The 25,256-nt window shown below is 48.9% G+C and overlaps 1 protein-coding gene across 1 annotated transcript in view; it reads left to right on the top strand.

The window, feature by feature from the left end:
* The window catches only part of SUZ12 (SUZ12 polycomb repressive complex 2 subunit), a 910,103-nt gene that overhangs the window by 421,916 nt on the left and 462,931 nt on the right, over positions 1–25,256 (top strand). The window contains exon 9 of the mRNA XM_086930882.1: positions 3,038–3,143. Coding sequence (XP_086787008.1) covers positions 3,038–3,143 — 106 coding nt within the window. The remainder of the gene's footprint in view (positions 1–3,037; positions 3,144–25,256) is intronic.

Below are 25,256 nucleotides of genomic sequence, written 5' to 3' on the forward strand. Positions count from 1 at the left end.
TTTCTTTTCTTTTTTTTTAACCTGTTTTGGGCTTTGCAGACCACCATTTGGTTTCCGGTATGTCCCCTGCGTGATGGAGAAGCGTGGCTCAGTGGTTAGAGGCGGCAGACCCGGAAGCTGAGATCGACCGTGGACCAGGGTTTGATTCCCCGCCTCGGCGGGTCTCGGGCTCAAAATTCCACGGACTCGACAATTCTCGCTCTGGTGCCTACTCAACTCACGGGGTCACACTCTGCGACTCTGGGCAATAGCTTGCTTAATCTCCACTACGGCCCCTCGCGGTGGGATGCCTGGCTTTCACCTTGTGGACACCCTGCCGGAGTTTCTCACAGGGGAATACCAGGACGGGTTCCCTAAGCAAGCGCCGGGATGCTTACGGGCAGCTGTGCGCTTTACAAGTCCAGTACATTTACATTTACATTTACCTATTGGTCGTTGTACGTGTTACCAAAATGGTTCCTTAGTTTTGCAGCTTGAAGAATTTTCTGGATTCACATGCGATCTACCCGATCTCCCCTAAGAGGAATACAAACAGGTGGGTAAGAAGTATGTGTATGTGTATATATATAATATATATATATAATATAATCAGGAAGAACCCTCTTAAGGATTATAGACTACATCACAGGGAGAAAAAAGATTCCAAAGATGGCTAAAACGTACAAAGACCAACAGGTGCTGGCTGACGTCACACAGGGGACATACCTGGGACCAAATGGTGGTCTACAACGCCCAAAACAGGTAAAAAAAAAAAAAGACTATTCCGGTCCCAACCACTAGATGGCGGATTGAATGTTGCACCACATGTGAATCCAGGAAATTCTTCAATCTGCAAAACTACTCCTACTGATAAGTAACCATTTTGTTTTGCAGCGTGAATCCTTTTCTGGATTCACATGCTGTGCATCAGATTATGTAGCTATTTCTCCTCTTCTGGGGGTGCTGTGGTGAGAGGAAGATCTTGCAAATAGGTGTTTAAGTACTTTCTGTCCAATTTGCGCTTCTTTATTTGTTTTTGTTTTCGATAACATGGGCAGGAATCTTTTCTTACGCTTTTCCCCCATGCCCCCTAATCTCCAGAATGCTGATGAAAATGAAACTGGAACTATGCCAACTCATCCTCATTGCTCTGCGTTAGCCACGCCAGTACTGGTTCTCGGAGCTACTTCTGCTGTACAATCCAAACCATATTGCCTTCCATTGTCAACCACTCTGTTAACGATGAACAAAGGGCAGATCTTGCATCTGCACCCAGCTTCTCTTCAATTGCATGCCTGGAACCTGAGTTGAATGAGTTAAAAGATTTAGTAATCCCTCAAGACTGTAAAGACATATTGTCGAGATCAAGAGCTGATTATACTAATAAAACGTACAGATTAAAATTGAAACGCTTTTGTTCTTGCTGCCTTCAGAATGATATTCACCCTCTTCTCTCCTCTACAGAACAAATCTTGCCTTAGCTCTGATCTCTGGCAAAATCAGGTCTGGCGTATGCTTCAGTAAGGGGCTACCTCGCAGTCCTCTCCCGAAACAGATGCATGTCCGATGCCTCTTCTCACATCAAGCAGTTCATGAAGGGTCTATTCAGGACCTTTCCCCCTATTAGGCCTCCTCCATCAGAATGACGCCTTAATGGGGTTATTGTCTCCTTTAGTGAAATTACAGTGTGAGCCAATCCACAAAATAGAGCTCAAGTTTCTCACATGGAAAGTGGCTTTGCTTCCAGCGCTTACTTCTGCTAGAAGAGATCCAATACTGAAGAAGAAAATTAGTTACTTACCCGTACTTGTGGTTCTCCAGTATTGGTATCTTTCATAGATTCACATGCCACCCACCCTCCTCCCCAGAGGCTTCCCTTATTCCTCAAAGTGTATAGTTTCACATAAGTGCTTGAAAATCTGATGAACCTACCTCTCTTGGAATTGTTCTAGAGGGTGCCGTCGCCTGATTGACTGCTACTTAAATTTGGTTCTTTTTTACAAAAGAAAATGTATAGGCTATTTCAGTGACTCTTCATTGCTTTGTAGCCTATTGAAGTATTATCTACTGCTTTTATATGTATACTGTGGGACTCCCACTACGACAACAGGGATGAGTCAAGCATGTGAATCTATGAAAGATACCAATACTGGAGAACTGTAGTTACAGGTAAGTAACTCATTTTCTTGTCAACCATCAAAGAGGGTAACGTGAATGCCATAGGGGACAAACCAACTGCATTTATTGACTTGATTTGCAGTCAGAGTTTAAAGAATTGTTGCTCCTGATTGTCACAATCTTCAGCTTTTCAAGTAGTTTCCCTTAGAATGTTCCATTATAACCCTCGAAAAGCTTAACTCCTTGTTGACTGGGCTTTATTTGTTCTAGGTAAATGTTTGCGTTGTGATAACGCTAAGTTATGCATGACTCGGGCCACCTAGAGCTGTTTTCTGCTGCCCCACCATTTATCTTGTTTCCTTTCTTAACCCCTTTCATGCTCATGACGAGCTCAGCTCGAGCTCAGCTCGTCATGCAGCACAGTGCTCGTGTGCTCATGACGAGCTGAGCTCGACATAACCACACCCGTTTTAATTGTGGTCCAGCACAGGAGGGGAATCTTGCACGCAGCGATGTGGTTAAAAAAAATGTTTTTATGGTAACATTGCTCTAGGATTCCTAATGCAGGAAGATTCATACGAAGGAGCATTAGTATTAAAAGTAAAAACAGCTTTCCTTATAGAGCAGCCCGGAGCAGAAGTATTTGCTGTGCATTGCGTAAATGAAACTACCAACTGGTGGTTTTACATATTTCACCCTACTGACCAGATGCACATTACTACACACACTACTTGCTTTTAGTTCAAACTTGCATAGGACTTTTATTTCATCTTCTGAAAACATCAATGCCGCAGTAATCCCTATAAGAAAATGTGGCTTTGTGTCTGGTCTTTGCTTTTTTCTAATTCAGTTTAAATCACAAGTGTTTACATTTGAAGATCTACAGAAGTTAGTGCCAGCAGACCATTTCTCACTATGTATTGCTGTTCATTTTTTAAAGGCGTTTGCAGTTACTTGACGGTGAATATGAAGTAGCCATGCAGGAAATGGAGGAGTGCCCAATGAGCAAGAAAAGGGCAACATGGGAAACTATTCTTGATGGCAAGGTATCAAATAATACCATGCACGTTTGTTAAAGATACAAAATGTTTGATAACTTTGTCATGCCCATTAAACATTAGGGACCTCTTTTTTGTTATGACCAGCATACAGCCATGTGTCTGACTTCTTACGCTGCCTAACCACTTTCACTGAAACTTAAGTATGCTATACATATGTCTCTGCCACCCAATGAATGGTAACCTGTATGTGGATATTCTTAAATTGTGAGCTTAGCTGGAGTCGACTGAGCGCAGTGCTGGTTGGTGGCCAGCATTATGATCTAGCATAGGGAAATGAGGTCACAGGTACCTAAAGAATGTTTTTAGGTGTCTAAAACAAAATAAGAAAGCAGGAGTGGGCCCTATTTACGTAACAGAAGCCAAGGATAATAAGTAATATTGAAATCCCTGAACAGTCGCTCTTTTGTTTGAGAGGCCTCTTTAATACTTACCATATTGATTTTTCCTGTGGATCCCATTATTGGTTACCTCCCACCCACATTGTCTAGGTTGGGCCCCCAGTCTGTGCTTAACACCCCAACCTGATTATGACCCTGAGGTCGAAACAATTGACACTAAAAACGCTCTACTGACCTCCACTAATTCAAATATGTTTCGGAATCCAGAATCGTTGGTCATTTTATGTATGCGCACCCTTTACTGTTGCACTGTGTGATCACTGGTCTAGCATTCAATTGAATTTATAATTTACCCTCTAAAAATAAATGCTTTTGATATTTTTTCTTATTGTTGGTTCTTGCAAATTGCTTTAAAACACTGAGAATCGTTGTTTTGAATATGCTTCAACTGGATGGAATATGAATACATTTAGAAATAATTTTTTCTAAAATAAGACTGCCGTGAGCCACTGTTTTTCAATATTCTAGGTGCATAGAAGCACAAGAGTGGATTTCTTTGCCTCTCCCATGACTCGCATACATTGCCACATGGTCGCACTTGAGTCCGTTTGTTGGGTTCTTTTTTTTGTTTGTGGGTTAGTTGGATATGATCTCCTCTTGTGATTTGTATTTTAGGATTGAAAGCTTTTCAATCGTACTCCTATGGAAATTGTTGCTTTTTGAAATTCCACCTCTTAATATACTTTGTTTAATTAATACTATTTTCTTTGTTTTTAAAAACTAGGTTTAATAATGGTGGAATGCTTTTTAGGTCTCGCGCCTGCGATGCATATGGCGAAGCCATATGCCATCGCGCAGGCGCGATACTATTGCTGTCGGGTCTGCTTCCCAGGAGACAGGAGATGTCACGCGCACGCTCTGGAAAGCGATCGGCGCCGGCCGCGCGCGCGCGTTCCCAATCTCCTGTCTCTCTGGGAAGCACACAAGCAAGCCCAGCAAGCCCCGCCAGTGAACGCAGTAAGAGTTGTGCAGGCCAGTTTGTGCACTAGTGACGTAATCTCTGCGCGTGGCCTCTGTCGTCCATCTACGCGAGATTTGTTGATATACCGACTGGAAATGACCTTCAAACAGAGATCGCGTCCTCCTTTAGCAGTATTAGTAAAACGCATTTGAGGTGTACTGCACGCAAACGATCCTGAAAATAAGGCATCATCAGTGCTGTTTCAGAGATATGTGTTTATTTTATGGTAAAGACCAGTCAAGATAATACTTCTCTCCGGTAGGGGTTATGCAAACGGTCATTATTAGCGCACTTGGAACCGAGCTGCAGCGCCATCTGCAGACCTGCGGGGGTGTTCAGGGAGGGAGTCGCCCCTGGCAGCGTTGGCATGGGTTAAGTGCAGTGCAAGCACTGAACGTTACCAAGCCTGGGCACAAGATATTGCCAGGCATTTGCGACCCCTGCACTTCAGCGAAAATACCAGAGTGATGTCACAGAGCCCATGCAGATGTGCCGTTGTCTTTCTCACTCAGCTGGCTGCGGTGTGTAATGGGGCCTGGCAGGGCTCGCGCGCGCATCTTTGCCTCTGTCCACTTTCCCCATAATTACACTTCCGAAGTGTTCCCCACCTGTGATCTGTGAAACATCAGATTCTGACAAACGCAGTGGGCCCGCTTTGTCGTTGTGCGTATGAGGGGGGTGAGCTGGGGGTGAGCTGGTGGTGCTGTGGCCGCACGTCCCGCAGCTCCTTCCAGCGCTTACATCAAGCCAATTAGCGAAGCTTTCCACTGCTGGGGTTTGTAAATTGTTGAAAAGGGGAGTTAAATCCCAGGGCAGGCCTCGTTCTGTGCTCTGCCTCGCCTCCTTCCCTCTCGCTGTGTCTGATTGGCTGTTGTGGTACGCAAACTGCAGAAATTAGCTAGGGTCAAACTGCAGTTCCAGTTGCGCTCATCAAAGCCTGCACCAGGGAAATGCTTTCAGTGTGCTTGAGACAAATTAATATCTGAAAGAGACACGTTAGTGATAGATTCCTTACCTTAGAATATCCCCAGGCGTCAGACTGGATCCGGAAATTTTTGCGTAGCAATACCCCTGCGCGCTGGTAGGCGTCGTCTGTGGCTCCGCGTCCGTCGTCGGCGTCGTGAGCGCCGGGATGACGTCATCGGAGTATATAGACGGCGCCCATGCGCGCTGACGTCAGTTCTTCTTTTTTCCGCGCCAGCTAGCGCAGATCCGGAAGAAGCTCTACCCCCAGTCACTTTTTGACTGAAAACTTTTTTGATCTTTTGATCCTCTATTTAGTCGCTTCTCGACTATCGGTGCCAGGGATGCCCGGGTTCAAGCCTTGCTCGAAGTGCGGCCGACTCATGTCGGTCACGGACCCCCATCGCCGGTGCCTGAAGTGCTTAGGCCTCGACCACGACGATCGAACCTGTGACGACTGCCGGGCCCTGACGTCGAAGGCTAGGCGGGAGCGGTCCCGCAAGCGTCTCGAGCTGAGGCAGTCGGCCCCGCGCCGCTCCAGGTCCCGGTCCCGGTCCCACGGGAGGTCGAGGGACAGGTCGCGAGGTCGGAGTCATCGACGCTCCGGGAGTGGTCACCGATCGTCCGGTTCCAAGTCCTCAGGTAAGAGGCATGAGAGGTCGGAGCGACACCATCGATCCTCCGACCCGCCCCGTCGCTCGCACGATGCGACCGGGGACTCGGGCGACACCGCCCACGCGGCTCCGCGGGAGTCGCAAGCGTCGCCGCCTGCCCCACACCTCCGGGTCCCTGGGCACGGCGCGTCGCAGGAGGAGGTCGAGAGGTACCTCATGGCCATGAGGGCCCTCCCTCCTCAGTCGGTTCCCGTGGCGCCTTCGGGCCGATCGGCTCCGTCTGGAGGTCCTTCCGGGTCGGGCGCTTCGGCCCCGACGACGTCGGGTGCTTCGGCCCCGGCGCCGCTGGCGACTTCGGTCCCGGCGCCGCGCGACCTCGCTGGATCCGGCTCCGGATCCGGGACCTCGCCGGTCGACCTTACGACCTCACCGGCGCCGTCCCATCAGGTGTCGTCCCCGGCAGCCGATGTGGTTGCCGACCCCAATGCTTCCTACGGTCCTACTCAGGTGTCGGAGGGGCGCCGCTGGGCGCCGATTCCGTCGGCCTTCGGAGAATTCTATCTCCACGAGGAGGCCCTGGCTGTTAATCCTGGTCTCCAGGAGCCAGGTGACGAGGAGCAATGGGAGGGGTCCGAGGACCCTCTGGCACGTGATTGCCAGTCGCATCAGGACTGGACATATGAGCTTGGGGAGGCCAGTGGTATTGACACCTCGCCAGACACTGGATTTACGTCGCCCCCGACTGTGGCTTCGGAGGCGGGTTCTGCTTACAGCGTAGTGTTGACGAAGGCAGCTAAGGCCTTAAACCTTCAGCTCCCCGTCGCGGCCGTGAGGACTAATCTCCTCACTGAGGTCCTCAAACAGCAGTCCGGTTCCACGGAGCCCCTTCTGCCGTTCAATGAGGCCTTGTGTGACGTTCTGCTGGGCACTTGGTCCAAGCCCGCCACGGGCCCCCCTGTGGATAGGAACGTGGCCAGACGCTACCGCCCGGCACCGGGCGACCCATGCTTTTTGTCCACCCATCCCACCCCCGAGAGCCTGGTCATCCAGGCCTCTACCTCCCAATCCGCATTCCCGTCGGCCCCGCCCGACAGGGAATCCAAGAGATATGAGCAGTTCGGGAAGAAGGTCTTCTCGTCTGTAAGCCTGGGGCTACGGTCAGTGAACACCAACTGTCTCTTGGGCCGCTACACCCACACTCTGTGGGACACGGTTGCGGAGGTGCTGCCACAATGCCCTGAGGAGGTCAGGGCTAAACTCAGCCAAACCCTTGCGGACGGCCGAGATGCGGCACGCTTTTCTATCCGGTGTGGGCTGGATACCACGGACTCACTGGGCAGGGCGATGGCAACGACGGTGGCGGTTCGACGCCACGCCTGGTTGAGGTCCGCCAACTTCTCGGCCGATGTCCAGGCCACCCTCCTGGACATGCCGTTTGATGGCCGTCGCCTCTTCGGCGACAAGGCAGACCATGCGCTGGAGCGTTTCAAGGACTCCAGGGCCACGGCCAAGTCCTTGGGCCTTACGGCCCCACGCCAGCAATCGGGTGCCTTTCGCTCCTTTCGTGGCCACGGAAGGGGCGCCCCACCACGGACCGCCAGCCACACGCCGCAAAATGTCCAGCAGCGCGGTGGCGGACGTGGGAACCGCCGTGGCGGTGGTCGGGGTCAGCGGCGAGGCCAGTCCACACCTCCCTCAGCAGCCCCCGCCTCAAAACCTTCCTAGTCCGAGTTTTCAGGCCCATGTGACGCCTGTGGGAGGCAGGGTTCGCCATCACCTCTCCCACTGGCATACAGTCACTTCGGACAGGTGGGTGCTGCAAATTGTCCGAAGGGGTTTCTCCCTCCCCTTCGAGTCTTCCCCTCCATCCATGCCACCTCAATACCACCGTGTGTCGGGGGATCACTTGCAACTTCTGCAGGAGGAAGTTTCGGCCCTCTTGGCCAAGAGGGCCATCGAGCGCGTTCCTGGGCCAGAAGTAGGACGTGGTTGTTACTCCCACTACTTTCTGGTGCCCAAGAAGGGCAAAGGGGGCCTACGCCCTATCTTGGATCTGCGGAACGTCAACGGCTTCCTCCGGACGGAGAAGTTCAAGATGCTCACTTTGGCTCAGGTCCTGGCTGCCCTGGACCCGGGAGACTGGATGGTAGCGTTGGACTTGCAGGACGCCTATTTCCACATCCCCGTCCTGCCGGCCCACCGGCGTTACCTGCGGTTCACGGTAGGCCTAGAGCACTTTCAGTTTACCGTGCTCCCCTTCGGCCTTACAAGCGCCCCACGGGTGTTCACGAAGGTGATGGCGGTGGTCGCAGCCCATCTGCGCAGGCAGGGGGTATCAGTCTTCCCCTACCTCGACGACTGGTTGTTGAAGGCGGGCTCGCCCCAGACAGTCGTCAGCCACCTCCAGACTACGGCCGACCTCCTGCACTTGCTGGGGTTCTCCATCAATGTGCCGAAGTCGCACCTGTGTCCCTCTCAGAAGCTCCTTTTCATCGGAGCGGTTCTCGACTCGGCGCAGTTTCGGGTTTACCCACCCGAGCAGCGGGTTCGGGATATTCAGGCTCTGATTCCTGTCTTCAGACCGTTATCCCGAGTCTCGGTCAGGTTGACGCTGCGGCTTCTGGGACTGATGGCCTCCTGCATCCTTCTGGTGCGTCACGCCAGGTGGCGGATGCGGGCTCTGCAGTGGGACCTGAAGTTTCAGTGGGCCCAGCATCAGGGCAACCTGTCCGATCATGTCCTGATCTCGGAGGGCACTGCGAAGCAACTGCAGTGGTGGCTCACGGACCGCGATTGGGTCAGTGGCAGACCCCTCTCCCTACCCCAGCCAGAGCACGTAGTTGTGACGGACGCGTCCCTCCAGGGCTGGGGAGGCCACATGGGAGAGGCGGAGGTCAGAGGCCTCTGGTCTCCGGCGGAGTCCCGGCTCCACATCAACCTTCTGGAGCTGCGGGCGATTCGTCTTGCACTGAAGGCATTCCTCCCCTCTGTCAGGGGAAGCGTGGTGCAAGTGTTCACCGACAACACCACCGCCATGTGGTACTGCAACAAACAGGGCGGTGTGGGGTCGTGGACCCTTTGCCAGGAGGCTCTGCGCCTCTGGCAGTGGCTGGAACATCAGGGCGTGACCCTGGTGGTTCAACACCTGGCAGGCTCTCTGAATGCCAGGGCGGACGAACTCAGCCGCCGGTGCATGATGGATCACGAATGGCGTCTGAACTCGGACGTGGCGCAAGGTCTCTTTCGACAGTGGGGAGAGCCTTGGTTAGATCTATTCGCCACAGAAGAGAACGCGCAATGTCAGCAGTTCTGCGCGTTGGAGTTTCCAAGGCGGCACTCGCTCGGAGACGCTTTTCGTCGCGAGTGGAGCTGCGGTCTGTTGTACGCCTTTCCGCCTATACCACTTCTGCCCAGAGTGCTGAAGAAGATCAGGCGCGACCGGGCCCAGGTCGTCCTTGTGGCTCCGGACTGGGCACGAAGATACTGGTATCCCGAGCTACTCAGCATGTCAGTCGATCCCCCGATTCGTCTGCCTCTTCGGGAGGACCTTCTGTCGCAGCAGCAGGGGACGGTCCTGCACCCGAACCTGTCCAGTCTCCACCTACAAGCTTGGAGATTGAGCGGCGGCAGTTGAGGCCATTTGACTTGCCTCCCGAAGTCTGTGACATCATTCTGGCAGCCAGGCGTCCCTCCACTAAGTCGGTATACGCCTGCCGGTGGAACAGATTTGTGGCATGGTGCACAGCAAAGGCTGTGGATCCCCTCTCTGCACCCCTTTCGGAAGTGCTGCTCTTTCTTCTTTCCCTTGCCCAGCAGGGCTCTGCTCTGGGCACTCTTAAAGGGTACCTTTCTGCTCTTTCAGCCTTCTTGAGGCTACCAGATCAGCCCTCTTTATTCAAGTCCCCTATTGTAAGTAGATTTCTGAAGGGCATCACGCACATGTTTCCTCCTGTTCCCTTCGTGATGCCCCAGTGGGACTTGAATCTGGTTCTCACCTATCTGATGTGTGCTCCCTTTGAGCCACTTCATAACTGCCCTCTTCGTCTCCTTACTCTGAAGACGGCATTCCTGGTTGCCATCACCTCTGCCAGGAGGGTGAGTGAGCTCCAGGCTCTTTCTTCTTCTCCACCCTTCCTGTCTGTTCATCCTGATAAGGTGGTGTTACGTACACGGCCTTCCTTTCTGCCCAAGGTTGTCACGGCCTTCCACATCGGGCAGTCCATCACTTTGCCAACCTTCTTTCCGCCTCCGCATCCCTCGAAAGAGGAGGAGAGGCTCCACCGTCTGGATCCAAAACGTGCGCTCTCCTACTACCTAGATCGCACACGCCAATTCCGGGTGGATGACCAACTCTTCGTTGGTTACGTGGGCGCGAAGAAGGGAAAGGCTGTACACAAGAGGACCATCTCCAGGTGGATCATCTTGTGCATCCAAGCATGCTACTCCATGGCGAGGAAGGAGCCCCCGGCTGGATTGCGGGCTCACTCCACTCGGGCCACGGCAACGACAACTGCCCTGGGCCGCGGTGTCCCCCTGCAGGACATCTGTCAGGCAGCCACGTGGGCCTCGCTGCACACGTTCGCAAGACACTACTGCCTGGACAGTCAAGTCCGGAGGGATGGCTTCTTTGGCCGTTCCGTCCTCCAGGACTTTCTGGTGTGATATTGGTTCGCAGACCCACCACCGGGGTTGGTATTGCTGGGGTATCTATTCTAAGGTAAGGAATCTATCACTAACGTGTCTCTTTCAGATGCACAAGTTACTACTTGTGTAACGATATATCTGTAAGAGACATTAGTTAGTGATAGATTCCTTACCGCCCTCCCATCCTCCCCGTTCTGCGAACCGATATTTAGGGTTAAGGTCATCCCCTTGCAGGGCCCTAGTTTCATGGCACCAGTGTTGGTTCTATCATGGCTCTGCGTATCTGGCGCGGAAAAGCTGTGTTATCAGAACTGACGTCAGCGCGCATGGGCGCCGTCTATATACTCCGATGACGTCATCCCGGCGCTCACGACGCCGACGACGGACGCGGAGCCACAGACGACGCCTACCAGCGCGCAGGGGTATTGCTACGCAAAAATTTCCGGATCCAGTCTGACGCCTGGGGATATTCTAAGGTAAGGAATCTATCACTAACTAATGTCTCTTACAGATATATCGTTACACAAGTAGTAACTTGTGCATTTGCGTCACTTCAGTAACAGTAGAAACCTGGCCATTGGCGAAGTCTGGTCTGCTGCCACACCTGGTTATAGTTGCCAAGTATCTTTGACCAGCCCTAGTTTATTGTTTAGCCAACAGCAAATGTAATCTCTGTAAATACTTACAATGTTAAAAATAAACTACAAGCCCCAGAATGCAGTATGTTCGACAAACGCCAGAGCTAGCTTAAGAAGTTATCATGGCATGCCACAATAGTTAAATTATGCTAGAATCAACTTCGTATTCCGGACTTTCCTTTCAGAATGTGCTTGCTTTCTTGCGCCTATACAAAGTGAGGACAGAGACCTACATGCACAGCTTATGGTAGAGAGGACCGGAGGTCTCAGGCATTGGCTTCTGTGTCATTCACATGTTAATCAGCACATGTAACGCTAATAGGATTCGGACCTACTGTCCCTTGACTGGAGGGAGCAGACCCAGTACTCGCGAGTGCTGGTTTACAACTCAATGAGAGAAAATTACAAAAAACAATTTGATGGACAGAATGTAGATCAATGTCTTACATTCACCCCAGTACAAGGATCTGGGCCTAAATCCATCATTTTTGCACTCCACACCACCCTGGGTCAGATAATGGCTTTATGCAAATCAGCTCTGACCCTGTGCCCCATGGGAACAGTCCAGTCCGAACTACAACAGCCATATCTTTCCCAGACCGGAATCAAGCATCCGAGGACCGGACCGGTTTCGAGGTAACACCTCTCATCAGCCCGGCTAGCTTGACTCCAGTGGTGTGGAGGCTCTGGGACCCACGTCTGAGCTACCCCAGTACACTCAGGGAGAAAATTACAAAAAACAATTTGATGGACAGAATGTAGATCAATGTCTTACATTCACCCCAGTACAAGGATCTGGGCCTAAATCCATCGTTTTTTGCACTCCACACCACCCTGGGTCAGATAATGGCTTTATGCAAATCAGCTCTGACCCTGTGCCCCATGGGAACAGTCCAGTCCGAACTACAACAGCCATATCTTTCCCAGACCGGAATCAAGCATCCGAGGACCGGACTGGTTTCGAGGTAACACCTCTCATCAGCCCGGCTAGCTTGACTCCAGTGGTGTGGAGGCTCTGGGACCCACGTCTGAGCTACCCCAGTACACTCAGGGAGAAAATTACAAAAAACAATTTGATGGACAGAATGTAGATCAATGTCTTACATTCACCCCAGTACAAGGATCTGGGCCTAAATCCATAGTTTTTTGCACTCCACACCACCCTGGGTCAGATAATGGCTTTATGCAAATCAGCTCTGACCCTGTGCCCCATGGGAACAGTCCAGTCCGAACTACAACAGCCATATCTTTTTCAGACCGGAATCAAGCATCCGAGGACCGGACCGGTTTCGAGGTAACACCTCTCATCAGCCCGGCTAGCTTGACTCCAGTGGTGTGGAGGCTCTGGGACCCACGTCTGAGCTACCCCAGTACACTCAGGGAGAAAATTACAAAAAACAATTTGATGGACAGAATGTAGATCAATGTCTTACATTCACCCCAGTACAAGGATCTGGGCCTAAATCCATCGTTTTTTGCACTCCACACCACCCTGGGTCAGATAATGGCTTTATGCAAATCAGCTCTGACCCTGTGCCCCATGGGAACAGTCCAGTCCGAACTACAACAGCCATATCTTTCCCAGACCGGAATCAAGCATCCGAGGACCGGACCGGTTTCGAGGTAACACCTCTCATCAGCCCGGCTAGCTTGACTCCAGTGGTGTGGAGGCTCTGGGACCCACGTCTGAGCTACCCCAGTACACTCAGGGAGAAAATTACAAAAAACAATTTGATGGACAGAATGTAGATCAATGTCTTACATTCACCCCAGTACAAGGATCTGGGCCTAAATCCATCGTTTTTTGCACTCCACACCACCCTGGGTCAGATAATGGCTTTATGCAAATCAGCTCTGACCCTGTGCCCCATGGGAACAGTCCAGTCCGAACTACAACAGCCATATCTTTCCCAGACCGGAATCAAGCATCCGAGGACCGGACCGGTTTCGAGGTAACACCTCTCATCAGCCCGGCTAGTTTGACTCCAGTGGTGTGGAGGCTCTGGGACCCACGTCTGAGCTACCCCAGTACACTCAGGGAGAAAATTACAAAAAACAATTTGATGGACAGAATGTAGATCAATGTCTTACATTCACCCCAGTACAAGGATCTGGGCCTAAATCCATCGTTTTTTGCACTCCACACCACCCTGGGTCAGATAATAGCTTTATGCAAATCAGCTCTGACCCTGTGCCCCCTGGGAACAGTCCAGTCCGAACTACAACAGCCATATCTTTCCCAGACCGGAATCAAGCATCCGAGTTCAGTCCGGCTAGCTTGACTCCAGTGGTGTGGAGTCAAGCTAGCCGGGCTGATGAGAGGTGTTACCTCGAAACCGGTCCGGTCCTCGGATGCTTGATTCCGTTCTGGGAAGGACATGGCTTTTGTAGTTCGGACTGGACTGTTCCCATGGGGCAACAGGGTCAGAGCTGATTTGCATATCGCCATTGTCTAACCCAGGGTGGTGTGGAGTGCAAAAAAACGATGGATTTGGGCCCAGATCTTTTGACTGGGGGAGTGTGTGACATTGATCCACATTCAGTCCATCACTTGTTGTTTATGCAATTGCCGCCCTAAGTGCGCTGGGGATGCCCAGACGTGGGTCCCAGGCACTCCACACCACTTGGAGTCAAGCTAGCCGGGCTGATGAGAGGTGTTACCTCGAAACCGGTCCGGTCCTCGGATGCTTGATTCCGTTCTGGGAAGGACATGGCTTTTGTAGTTCGGACTGGACTGTTCCCATGGGGCAACAGGGTCAGAGCTGATTTGCATATCGTCATTGTCTAACCCAGGGTGGTGTGGAGTGCAAAAAAACGATGGATTTGGGCCCAGATCTTTTGACTGGGGGAGTGTGTGACATTGATCCACATTCAGTCCATCACTTGTTGTTTTTGGGTTTACAACTCCATAGCATGAAACACGTGCATGTAATGGTGGGTAAGTGTGACGCGTTGGGGGAGGGGGGTGTTCGGTGGTAGCGGCGTGGATGTGCTTTGTCGTCATTAGTTGAACAGTCCATGTAGGTGCCCAACAAACCCCCAAAATTTGCTCATCCAATTTTTTAGTCTGGGCGAATGAATGCCCAAAGATCTCTTGCCTGGGACAAAGTTATGGCAGATTATTTTCTTGGTAGAAATGAAAATGAGCATTTTGAAAATGATGACTGATAACAGGATTTAGAAGACTGAAAAGTTGGTACATTGCGAGTCGCGTTGGTGCAAAGCCTGCACGGAGGTAAACTTGCTACATTCACCTTTCAGCACCTTGTAGTAGTTTGGCGGTGTATCCCTCCATGGAAAGGGCAGTTTGCAGAAAATTATGGCATCACTTTCTTGCAGTTGCAAGGATTAACACGCTATGAATAGATTATTATTGTTATTATTGCTCTGCTCTCTGTATATTTGTAAAGCGCTCCGATACCGGCAAGGGTCATGTTTGCGCTATATTAAAAAAAACTATCAAAATAAAATAAAAATAAAGTAGGATGCAAAGGGAAACGGATAGTTTGATGTCATGGGGGCAGATCACGCTGCCATTAACAGAGTACACATGCCAGTGTGACATGACAGCATGCACCCGGACTGTGAAATCAGAGCACCAACACAATATAGTCATTGACAATGCCGTGATTGTTGTGAACTGTGTAATCAAGAAGTGCACCGCTCAAGTTTAACATCTCAAAGCTTTCTGCGCGAGGAGGCACAAGGCCAGCATAGTATCTGAGAAAGTGCAAGCGAATTAACCCAAGTCTGAAATGCGTCTGTCCTCGTGCCAGGCGAAAGGGTTATCCGGTTATTCTCTTTTACAGGGAATCAAGTTTAATGTTTAGGCTCCGCAATTCCCTTCACGCTGCTGAATCCGGTTTCAGCCACTCTGTGCTTTCTGCTGCATGCGGCGAGGCTGCCACGGTTCGGACTGTCTCGCGATTTACTTGGCAGAGTGCCATGTTTGTCTAGAAAACGTGTCTCTCTGGTGCTGTTTGGACGTCTGAGGCCAATGGTCCATCTTTTGTGTAATCGTAATTAAAGCAGGACTGACACAGTCACTAGATATAGGTGTGTGTTCACAATGGAATGGTTCGTGTGAGGAGGTCGGCCCTGACTACATAATTCAGAACAACTAACCAAGGCATAAGAAGAACATAAACTGCATAATTCTGTAACTCAGATTCATGACGACGAATTGGGCGAGCTGAATAGGTTTGCAGATTCACAGAAACCATTCGGAGTTTGCATGGAAATCTACACAAAGGGACGGTTTCCAGGCACACTCCCTGATACCAGGTGTCACCGCCGACTCTTTGCTCACTGAGACATGTGTATGACATCACAGCTCTCCCCATGATCTCACAGACAGTCTCTCCCCACACTCCATCCCTCGCCCCACACTCCATCCCTCGCCCCACACTCCATCCCTCGCCCCACACTCCATCCCTCGCCCCACACTCCATCCCTCGCCCCACACTCCATCCCTCGCCCCACACTCCATCCCTCGCCCCACACTCCATCCCTCGCCCCACACTCCATCCCTCGCCCCACACTCCATCCCTCGCCCCACACTCCATCCCTCGCCCCACACTCCATCCCTCGCCCCACACTCCATCCCTCGCCCCACACTCCATCCCTCGCCCCACACTCCATCCCTCGCCCCACACTCCATCCCTCGCCCCACACTCCATCCCTCGCCCCACACTCCATCCTTCGCCCCACACTCCATCCTTCGCCCCACACTCCATCCTTCGCCCCACACTCCATCCCTTGCCCCACACTCCATCCCTTGCCCCACACTCCATCCCTTGCCCCACACTCCATCCCTTGCCCCACACTCCATCCATCGCCCACACTCCATCCCTGGCACACCCTCTATCTCTCTCTCGCCCTTCCTCTATCTCTCTCTCGCCCTTCCTCTATCTATCTTTCGCCCTCACTATCTATCCTATCACCACAGCATCACTCGGGGGCACCACAACATCAATATGCGCTACCAAAACGCTTATAAGTACAACAGTAACTTACAATATTATTATAAAATAATATTATAGCCCACATTGCTTAATATTTTGCAACAGCTATCATCTTGCAAATCATCTTTACACCAATACAGACTTTGCTAAAAAATTAATGCAACACATTGTCATATACAATGCCAATAACTCAAACTTTAATGCTGCGAGACCTATTGCATTGCAAATGCTTGTTTGACTTGGTTTAGTCTGTACCCTGTGCCATAATGGGTATTAAAAAGAAATGGGGGGTTGATTCAGTTGAGGAAATCAGAGGTGGAATCTCTATGATATTTAGCAACACTATTACCTCTGACACCATAAATGAAAAATCAATTGTTTCACAGAAGTCCCTTTTATTGACTCTGTATTATTATTCATTCAGTTTTCTTTATATATGTATACATTGGTATCCGCATTTTTCAAGCGCTCTCCTATTTACACAAAAAAAAATTATAAGTGTTATTGCCACAACAAAGCGTGTTTGTATCACAAAAAACAATAAGTTATTACCATAACAAAACGTGTTTGTATCACGAAAACATGTAACTTGCACAAACATATATACATTCACAATACAATCAAGAAAAAGGTGCGTCTGTACACTCCATTTGTATAATGCATTCTAGTCATTTTTAATCATCCTACTGTACTTAGAGCAAGTTTTAGGTCTGGGGTGTATTTGTCCCTCAGGTTTTTTAGATTAAATCAATAGTCCCATATAGTGTAGGAGAAAATAACTCTTAGCAATTATGCTCTTCATGGAATAAGTCTTTTTTCTTCTATATCCATATAAGTGTATTTTAAGAGCATAAAGTACTCCAATCCACTAGATACTGCCAACGCGTTTCGAAACGCGTTGGCAGTATCTAGTGGATTGGAGTACTTTATGCTCTTAAAATACACTTATATGGATATAGAAGAAAAAAGACTTATTCCTTGAAGAGCATAATTGCTAAGAGTTATTTTCTCCTACACTATATGGGACTATTGATTTAATCTAAAAAACCTGAGGGACAAATACACCCCAGACCTAAAACTTGCTCGAAGTACAGTAGGATGATTAAAAATGACTAGAATGCATTATACAAATGGAGTGTACAGACGCACCTTTTTCTTGATTGTATTGTGAATGTATATATGTTTGTGCAAGTTACATGTTTTCGTGATACAAACACGTTTTGTTATGGTAATAACTTATTGTTTTTTGTGATACAAACACGCTTTGTTGTGGCAATAACACTTATAATTTTTTTTTTTTGTGTAAATAGGAGAGCGCTTGAAAAATGCGGATACCAATGTATAAATATATAAAGAAAACTGAATGAATAATAATACAGAGTCAATAAAAGGGACTTCTGTGAAACAATTGATTTTTCATTTATGGTGTCAGAGGTAATAGTGTTGCTAAATATAATGGGTATTAAAAGCCTGTTTACTTTCTGGAAGACTACATTTGCCTCTTTTCTAATATCTCTACCTGCTAAGCCCGTTTAAGGTTCTTTATTTTCCCAGATTGTGCAATTGGATCTAATTTGGCATGGGATTCTGTGGGTTCCAAAAAGGGCTAAAGTCTCAATATTTTGAGTTCCTACTTGAAAAACACAGTCCATTGATGCTACCATGTCTGTTACCTAGGTTTCTAAAAATTGCCTGTACTGTTAGTTTCAATAGTTTCCATAGCATGCAAGAATCTTTTCAAACTGTTGATTTTGTGTGCCCTGCTGGAGGATTTCTTGTCCCATGTCACTCTTCATTCTCCTGTAAAATTGCTGCAGACCTGTGGAATGAAACATATCCTAGCTAATGTAATGGAAAGTTTCAATTCTATTAAGGACTCTGAGGCGAGGATTATACTTTACTTCCTTAACTTTAATTTCATAGAAGCTATTTTAATAACACCAACAAAGCCACATTTCCCAGAAGTCCAGGGAAATTGGAGAAAACAAACAGACAAGCACATCCATGAACAGTATTGTCCAATCAGATACCATGATCCTGCATATAGCCTCTCTTCAGTGTCCTGATGTTCCTCTTTCGTTGCTCGAGTCGCGCCATCCTTCTTACTCTACGCATCATGCTTTCATTGAATGCATTCCAACAAATCATCATTCTAACAGAGAAAACTCTGGACCTTGAATCACAAGTACCTAAACTGTTCATTAACAAATAAAATTCCATACTAAACTGCCACCAAAATTAGGTCAACATGTCAAACGAAATAGAGAGAACGCTGTACTTATTCCCAACGGGCAGGCAATCCGGAACCTCTCTGCGGGTGGGATAATCCTCACATCTGAGTCCTTAATAGAATTGAAACTTTCCGTTAAGTTAGCTAGGAAATTTCTCATTCTATGACAGGATCGGAGGCTTCAAATTATGCTGGTTTAAAGCTTACTTACGACCAAGCGGGCCATATCAATAATAGGTTTGATGTAGCACTTTTTAAAGGTTGAGTTTGAGGACCAATCCAAGTCATCTCTTCCCTCGAAGAATGGGCCACAAACTGCAGCAGGTTAATACCCACCTCCTGCATGACCCACCGCACCCAACGTGCAATCGTGGAAGATGACACTGCCTTATGCAGTTTCTGGTGGGCGATCAAAAGCTGTCTCTCTCCTGGAGGTCTAAGCCCAAAAGAAATCTCCTCATATGCTTTTAAGCAGTGCACCACACACAGTTTTGGGGAGTCTGGAAATTTGGGGTACTCTGTCACTCTAGTGTGACATTTGGTTCTTCGACGAATGGTGAAAGAAACCTCTGTAGGAGAAAAAAACCCTGCCTGTGATATCCAGGGCCCTAACATCTGAAACTTGTCTACACGAGATTGGCATAGGAGCATCGCCAGTTTAGCAGATCACTCCTTCCTTGACAAGAACTCAGATTGCCAGGACAAAAATAAGTTAAGAACTTTGTTGACATCCCATAAGTGAGTATTGCGGTTCAGGGAGTAGAGACAACCTGAGCCCCCTCAGAAGCTGACATATATGAAGGATTGCTCTCCCACAGGCGCCCCTTGAACAGGAACGTGCCCTGCCAAAATGGCGGACTGAAAGGTATTCAGCGACCGGTAGGCCAAACCTTGTTGGGCCAGATTCGCCACAAAGTTCAAGATCTGCCCTGCGTCTGCGCCCACGGGATCACAATCCCATCGCACACACAGACAACATCGCCTCCAGGCTGATTGGTATCTCTTGACCATGCGATCAGACCAGCCTTGGACAAGAGGTCTTTAGCATACGCCGAAAGGCCTGGGATCGACCCTCTACTCCTGTAATCCTCCACTCCATTTGGTGTAGGGACCTGTTAAGCACCATCTGATGCGAACCTGATCAAGATTGAGAAGCAGCTCTGAAATCTGGGGGCCACGGATTGGAAAATCCCAAGAAAGTTCCAGTTGAATCGGAAGCCAAACTTGCGACCTCCAAATCAGGGTGATGAGAACCACCTCCGCCCGTTGCCGCCTGATCTGAGCCGAAGCTCTTGTGATCATCGCAAATGACGAGAACGCATAAGCTTGCTCCGGAGTCCAATCTTGCAGGAAAGCATCCGTGGCCACCGCCAGCGGATCTGGTCTCCAGCTGAAGTACCGGGCCACCCGAGCCAGTCTGTAAGCAAAAAAGATCCACCGAAAAAGGACCCCAAAGTTTCTGCACAATGGCAAAAACCTCTGGGTGCAGCTTCCAGAGACTGGAATCTCAAAAGTGGCGCAAGTGCCAATTCGCAACTGGAGTCTCCCGACCGGGAAAAACTCCGCTGTCACCGAAATCTGGTGACCGAGAGAGAACTGCCAAAGGCTTGTCGCTAGGTCCAAGAGAACCCTCGACCGAGTGCCACAGAGGGGATTTATGTACCTGACTGCCGAGACACTGTCCATTTTCAGAAGGACACAGGATTGAACCCGGTCTCTGGTCATGCGACGGACGACGAAGGACCCTGCCAAAAGCTCCAAACAATTGATATGCAGAGATTGCTCCTGCGGTGACTAAGACCCTCCTGTTGAAAAATCCCCACACCTGGAGCCCCAGCCTGATATGCTGGTGTCTGACTCGATAACCAGGTCTGGTAATTTAACTCGATAACCAGGTATGAAAATTTCCCGTCCATTCTGTACCTCCATATGAGTAAGCTACCAGCGAATCTCTTCCCATGCTTTGTCGGACAGGAGCACTGGATGAGGGTAAGGAAGCCCTCTCTGCAAGTGTCTCGCTTTCAGCCGCTGTAGGGCCCGATAGTGCAATGGGCCAGAAAAATGGCCTTTTTCACGGACCCCAAGAACGTGACCTTCTGAGCCGGAACCAACAGCGACTGTTTGGTGTTTATGATGAAACACAGCCTGTTAACAGGCTGACCGCCTGCTGCAATTGTTCTCGTAACAGTCAGGGATCTTATGCCAAAAGAAGCATGTCGTTGAGGTAAACCATGAGGCGTGTCCCTCGAGGTCGGAGGCGCTCCACAAGTGGTCTCAGCTCCTTCGTAAAGCACCAAGGAGCAGAGGAAAGCCCGAATGCCAGAGTGGTAAACATCTTAAGTCCAAGCGGACCATCCAATCCACTGTGCGTAAAACGTCCCTCAAGAGTTGGATTCCCTCCATTTTGAAGTGGGGGGGGGGGGTGTAAACCAACCATTCGTTGAACTCTATTTAGCACAGAACGCTAGCCCACATCCACCTTGTCCACCAAAAACATGTTGCTTATGAAGACGCGCGGCTGTGGCGAGGTGAGGCAAACAGCCACTTTGTCGAGGAGGGAGGAGACCTCCGCATCAATCAGTTCCGCCTCTAGATGTGAGAACTGGAAAGACCTGGGTCTGCTTTCTTGACTAAGAGTGCCGTAAAATTCAACCGAAAACCGATTCGAGGAGCGTGTATTGGTCTCCAAGCTGGGGTTCTTCAGTCCCTTCGGGGCGCCATGTCGGCTCTTGAAGTGGAGCTTCTTGAACTTGAGAGACAGTATGACAGTTAGGCGTATGTGGCTACACTAGCGACCATTAGATCAAAGATTACTGAGTATAAGGATTTGGCGGACATGGAGGTGAAGCATATGGCAAGGCAATGGATGGCACAATATTATGGGTAGGGTCGGTGGCCGGGTAGAGCATTGGCAGCAAAAATAACTGAACTCAGGGCCAACAACACAGTCAACTCTATTTGTGCGAATGGGATCAGGCATTGTGACGGTCAGGGTATCCTGGCCTCCTTTGTTGAGCATTATTCGGGTATGTACAGATGCAGGCAAACTGCTGAGGAGTCTAAGATAGCGGAATATTTAGCTGATGTAGCCTTGGTGTGGTTATCTAAGGGGCATCAGGATTTTTTAATGCATCCTCTGACTTTGGGCGAGATATGCGATGCTGTTAATGCTCTGCAAATGGCAAAGCAACAGGCACAGACGGACTCCCAGTAGAGTTTTATAAAGAATATTTGGATATCCTGGCGCCGCATCTTCATGCTATTTTTGAGGAGGCGTATGAACAGCAGAAGTTGCCCCCCCCTGCTACGTAAGGCGTTAATTGTGTCCCTTTGTAAACCAGGGAAGGACCCCGAGCAGTGCACATCATATAGGCCGCTCTCATTGATGAATACACTTACAGATGTTAAAATTGTTGCTAAGGTCCTAGCTACTAGGTTGCAGTTATTACCTGTGATGGTCTTACCGGACCCATCGGGTTTTGTCCCGACCCGCTCCACAGCGCACAATTTGCGGACGCTGTTTGCTGTACATCATCTCTGGAAGCCCACACTACCTGCAGCTCGCGTCCTGCTGGATGCTGCCAAAGCATTCGATTCTATATCCTGGCGGTACATGCTGGCAGTGTTACATCTATGCGGGTTCCCTTCCTATTCACTAATTGGATTAGGCTGTTATACACAGCGCTGGTGGCTCGGGTTCGTGTGAATGGTAGAACGTCAGATGTGTTCCCGTTTGGGCGCGGGACGAGACCGGGTTGCCCGTTATCACCGCTCCTTTTCGCCCTGGTGTTGGAGCCCCTGGCTTGTATCCTAAGGCAGCGGCATGCTCAGGCAGCGCTCCAGTTTTAACAGTGACCTTTGGCGGTGTCTATGTACGCCGATGATATGGTCCTCTGTCTGTGAGCCTGAAATACACCTAGAGAAATTGATACGGGAATATATTAGATTTGAATGGTACTCTGAGTTGGGGATAAATTGGGACAAATCGGTGGTTTTTTCGTTAACAGACTGTACAAAAAAGTGCAATTGGAATACCCTGTGATTTGGAGCGATGAGCCTGTTAAATATCTGTGTGTGTGGGTGCACAAAGACCCGCTTGTCGTGCGCTAACATTATGGGACTGCTATAAGTAAACTTGAAGACAAAGTTGCCCGCCTGCTACAGCTCCCATTAACGTTTGCAGACAGAGTGGCGCTGATAAAAATGGTGGTCCTCCCCAAATTTGTCAATATTCCCGTTATTTTAAGATCGAATTTCTTTACCTTATTGCGCAGTATATTAATCACTATGGTCTGGGGAGGGAAAAAGTCACGTCTTAAATGGGAGGTTCTGACGCTACCGTACGAAATGGGTGGGTTCCGTGTGTCAGATATGAAACTGTATTTGTGCGCGCAAGTGCAATATGCGTCATATTGGCAGACTGCGCCGTCCTTCACACCACATGTGGCAGTGGAGGCTGGTGCTGTCCATCGATACCGCTACAAACTATGGTAGTTAACGACACTACAGTTTTCGAGAAGGATGAGATTGACACAATACACTGCACACAACATGTGTGGAATGAACTTGGGAGAAGGGCTGGGAGATTGCCATTGTATGCGCCGGCTATGCCGCTGCTCTATCATGGACAACTGTGACATGTGAAATGGGGGCTGTGAAAATGTTGCAGTCTATGAATAAGCGTACTATGGGAGATATGTATTCAGGTGGGGAGTTCCTCGGCTTGCCAGCATTTTTGGGTGATAGGGGTGGCTCTATCATGGCTACCTTTTATATATAATATTATAAACAACAAGAAGGACAGATAGGGCTTTGTTGTCTGGGTCCAGTGCACGCGCCCTAGTAGTACAGTGTCAAAAAAGAGTGCACAGTTCCCCCAGGATCTTAAAACTAGAATAAGACAGTTGAAAAAAGAAAGTGAGTGAAGGCACACAGGAGGGGAATCCTTGTTTTCTGAACTAGAGACCTCACCCACCCAGCAAGCTAGGTGTCATGCTTCATCATATGGGCTCGCCCCTCGTCAGGTCGGCGGTGCAATACCCGATGGGCACTCATAAAGGGGCTTTTTAGCAGGGATCTTTTGTTCCTGCCGTCTGGTGCTGTGGGTGTGAGGGCCCTAGGGAATGGTAGTGAGGGGTGTCGATGTGTTTAAGTGACTTTAAAGGTGGTTGGGTAGTCCACAAAGAAATTTTAATGAAGTGGTAACCCACCTCGCTAAAAACAAGGAGAGTGGTTGCTTTATCAGGCTTAAAGGTCCATGAAAGCAAGAACCTACTATAACAAATAGTGGTCGACATGTTTCATGCTATCGTGTTCAAAGCGATACTCGGCATTTCTTCATGTGCTTGTGTAGTGTAGTTCCTATAGTACCCTTCATGCATGACCTGCGCTCTTTACGGATAACATATACTGTGGGTCTGGTGGTAGGCTGACTCTGTACCCCCCTGCCGAATACATTAGCCTATGTTTTGAATTAGGTAGCTCGCAATGCCTCTAGAATATCCTATTATGAGAGAGATTAATTTTTGGCAACCTTAGAACACATCAAACCGAGATTCTCCAGACTCGTGGAAACTATATACTACTTTTCACCCAGCCACTCATGCTTGCTTGTTTTACTCTCAGAGAGATACACAGAAGAAACAGTCAGGCGTGTTTACAATAAGATTTTATTGTATTGTTGTTCTCTTCATGTAAAATAAGTGCCTTGCTACAACTGTGACACAATAACAGAAATATAGAACCCGCAGTACAGTGAATACAAAGGAATAGTATTGTTCCACCATTTTGCAATAGTCATGAACACATACATGAACATAAAATGCATTTATAAAATAAAGTGCGTACTCCTAAGATGCTGGTCTAGATGTACCTAAATGTACTAGCATGTGAGTAGGTGCGTAAGAGTCTAGGAGCCAAGAATCCCGCTATGATTTAGTCAAACCCCATTACCTGAATAGTGAGAGTGTAGGACTTTGTCTTGGACTTGAGTTGGACACCCCACAAGAGATAGTCAGACCACTGTCAGCTGGAGCATTTGCATGTCTGAGCCGCAGCGTCTCTGGTCAGTGTGCCGGCCTTAAAGTCTCGGTTCCCTCCTGCCTACTGATAGCAAGAGATGCTGTATTTATACAGTCTGTGCATGTTTTACCCATTGTTCAGTATGAGGATGACGTTGGGGATTAAACCTTGTGCATCGAAGGGAGAGGTGAAGAAAACTTCCTGGAGAGTGTACTAAATTATTCATATGTGCGAAGGTTGACGTCTTAGCAATATCGATCAGGAAAAACCTACCTTCTGCATGGAACTAGGTGAAAGGTTTAGTCCATAAAAGGTTGCAGTCCTTATAAGGTGTTATGTCCCTGTGAGGCATTCTGTCCTTATTTGGAGTTATGGCCTTATAAGGCTCGTTCCTATGAAATGACAGGGAGATGATGTAGGGAAAGTGTACTATGTTCCCTGGACCTATATTAGGGTACATATATGAAATCTAACACCCACTCCACCTAATACTTAACAATAATAATGCACATTTAAGTTACACATTCATAACGGTGTCAGTGCATAAACGTATTAAGCTTTCATTAAAAATGTCTCTAAAAAAGTAAAAAATCATTTAAAAACAGTTTAAAACAAGAAAAATGGTCTTTGTGAAGTTTGACATTGTAGTAAAGTTCCTCAAATCA

Source organism: Lissotriton vulgaris, chromosome 7 (assembly GCF_964263255.1).
Source record: "Lissotriton vulgaris chromosome 7, aLisVul1.2, whole genome shotgun sequence".
In the NCBI taxonomy this organism is placed as follows: domain Eukaryota; kingdom Metazoa; phylum Chordata; class Amphibia; order Caudata; family Salamandridae; genus Lissotriton; species Lissotriton vulgaris.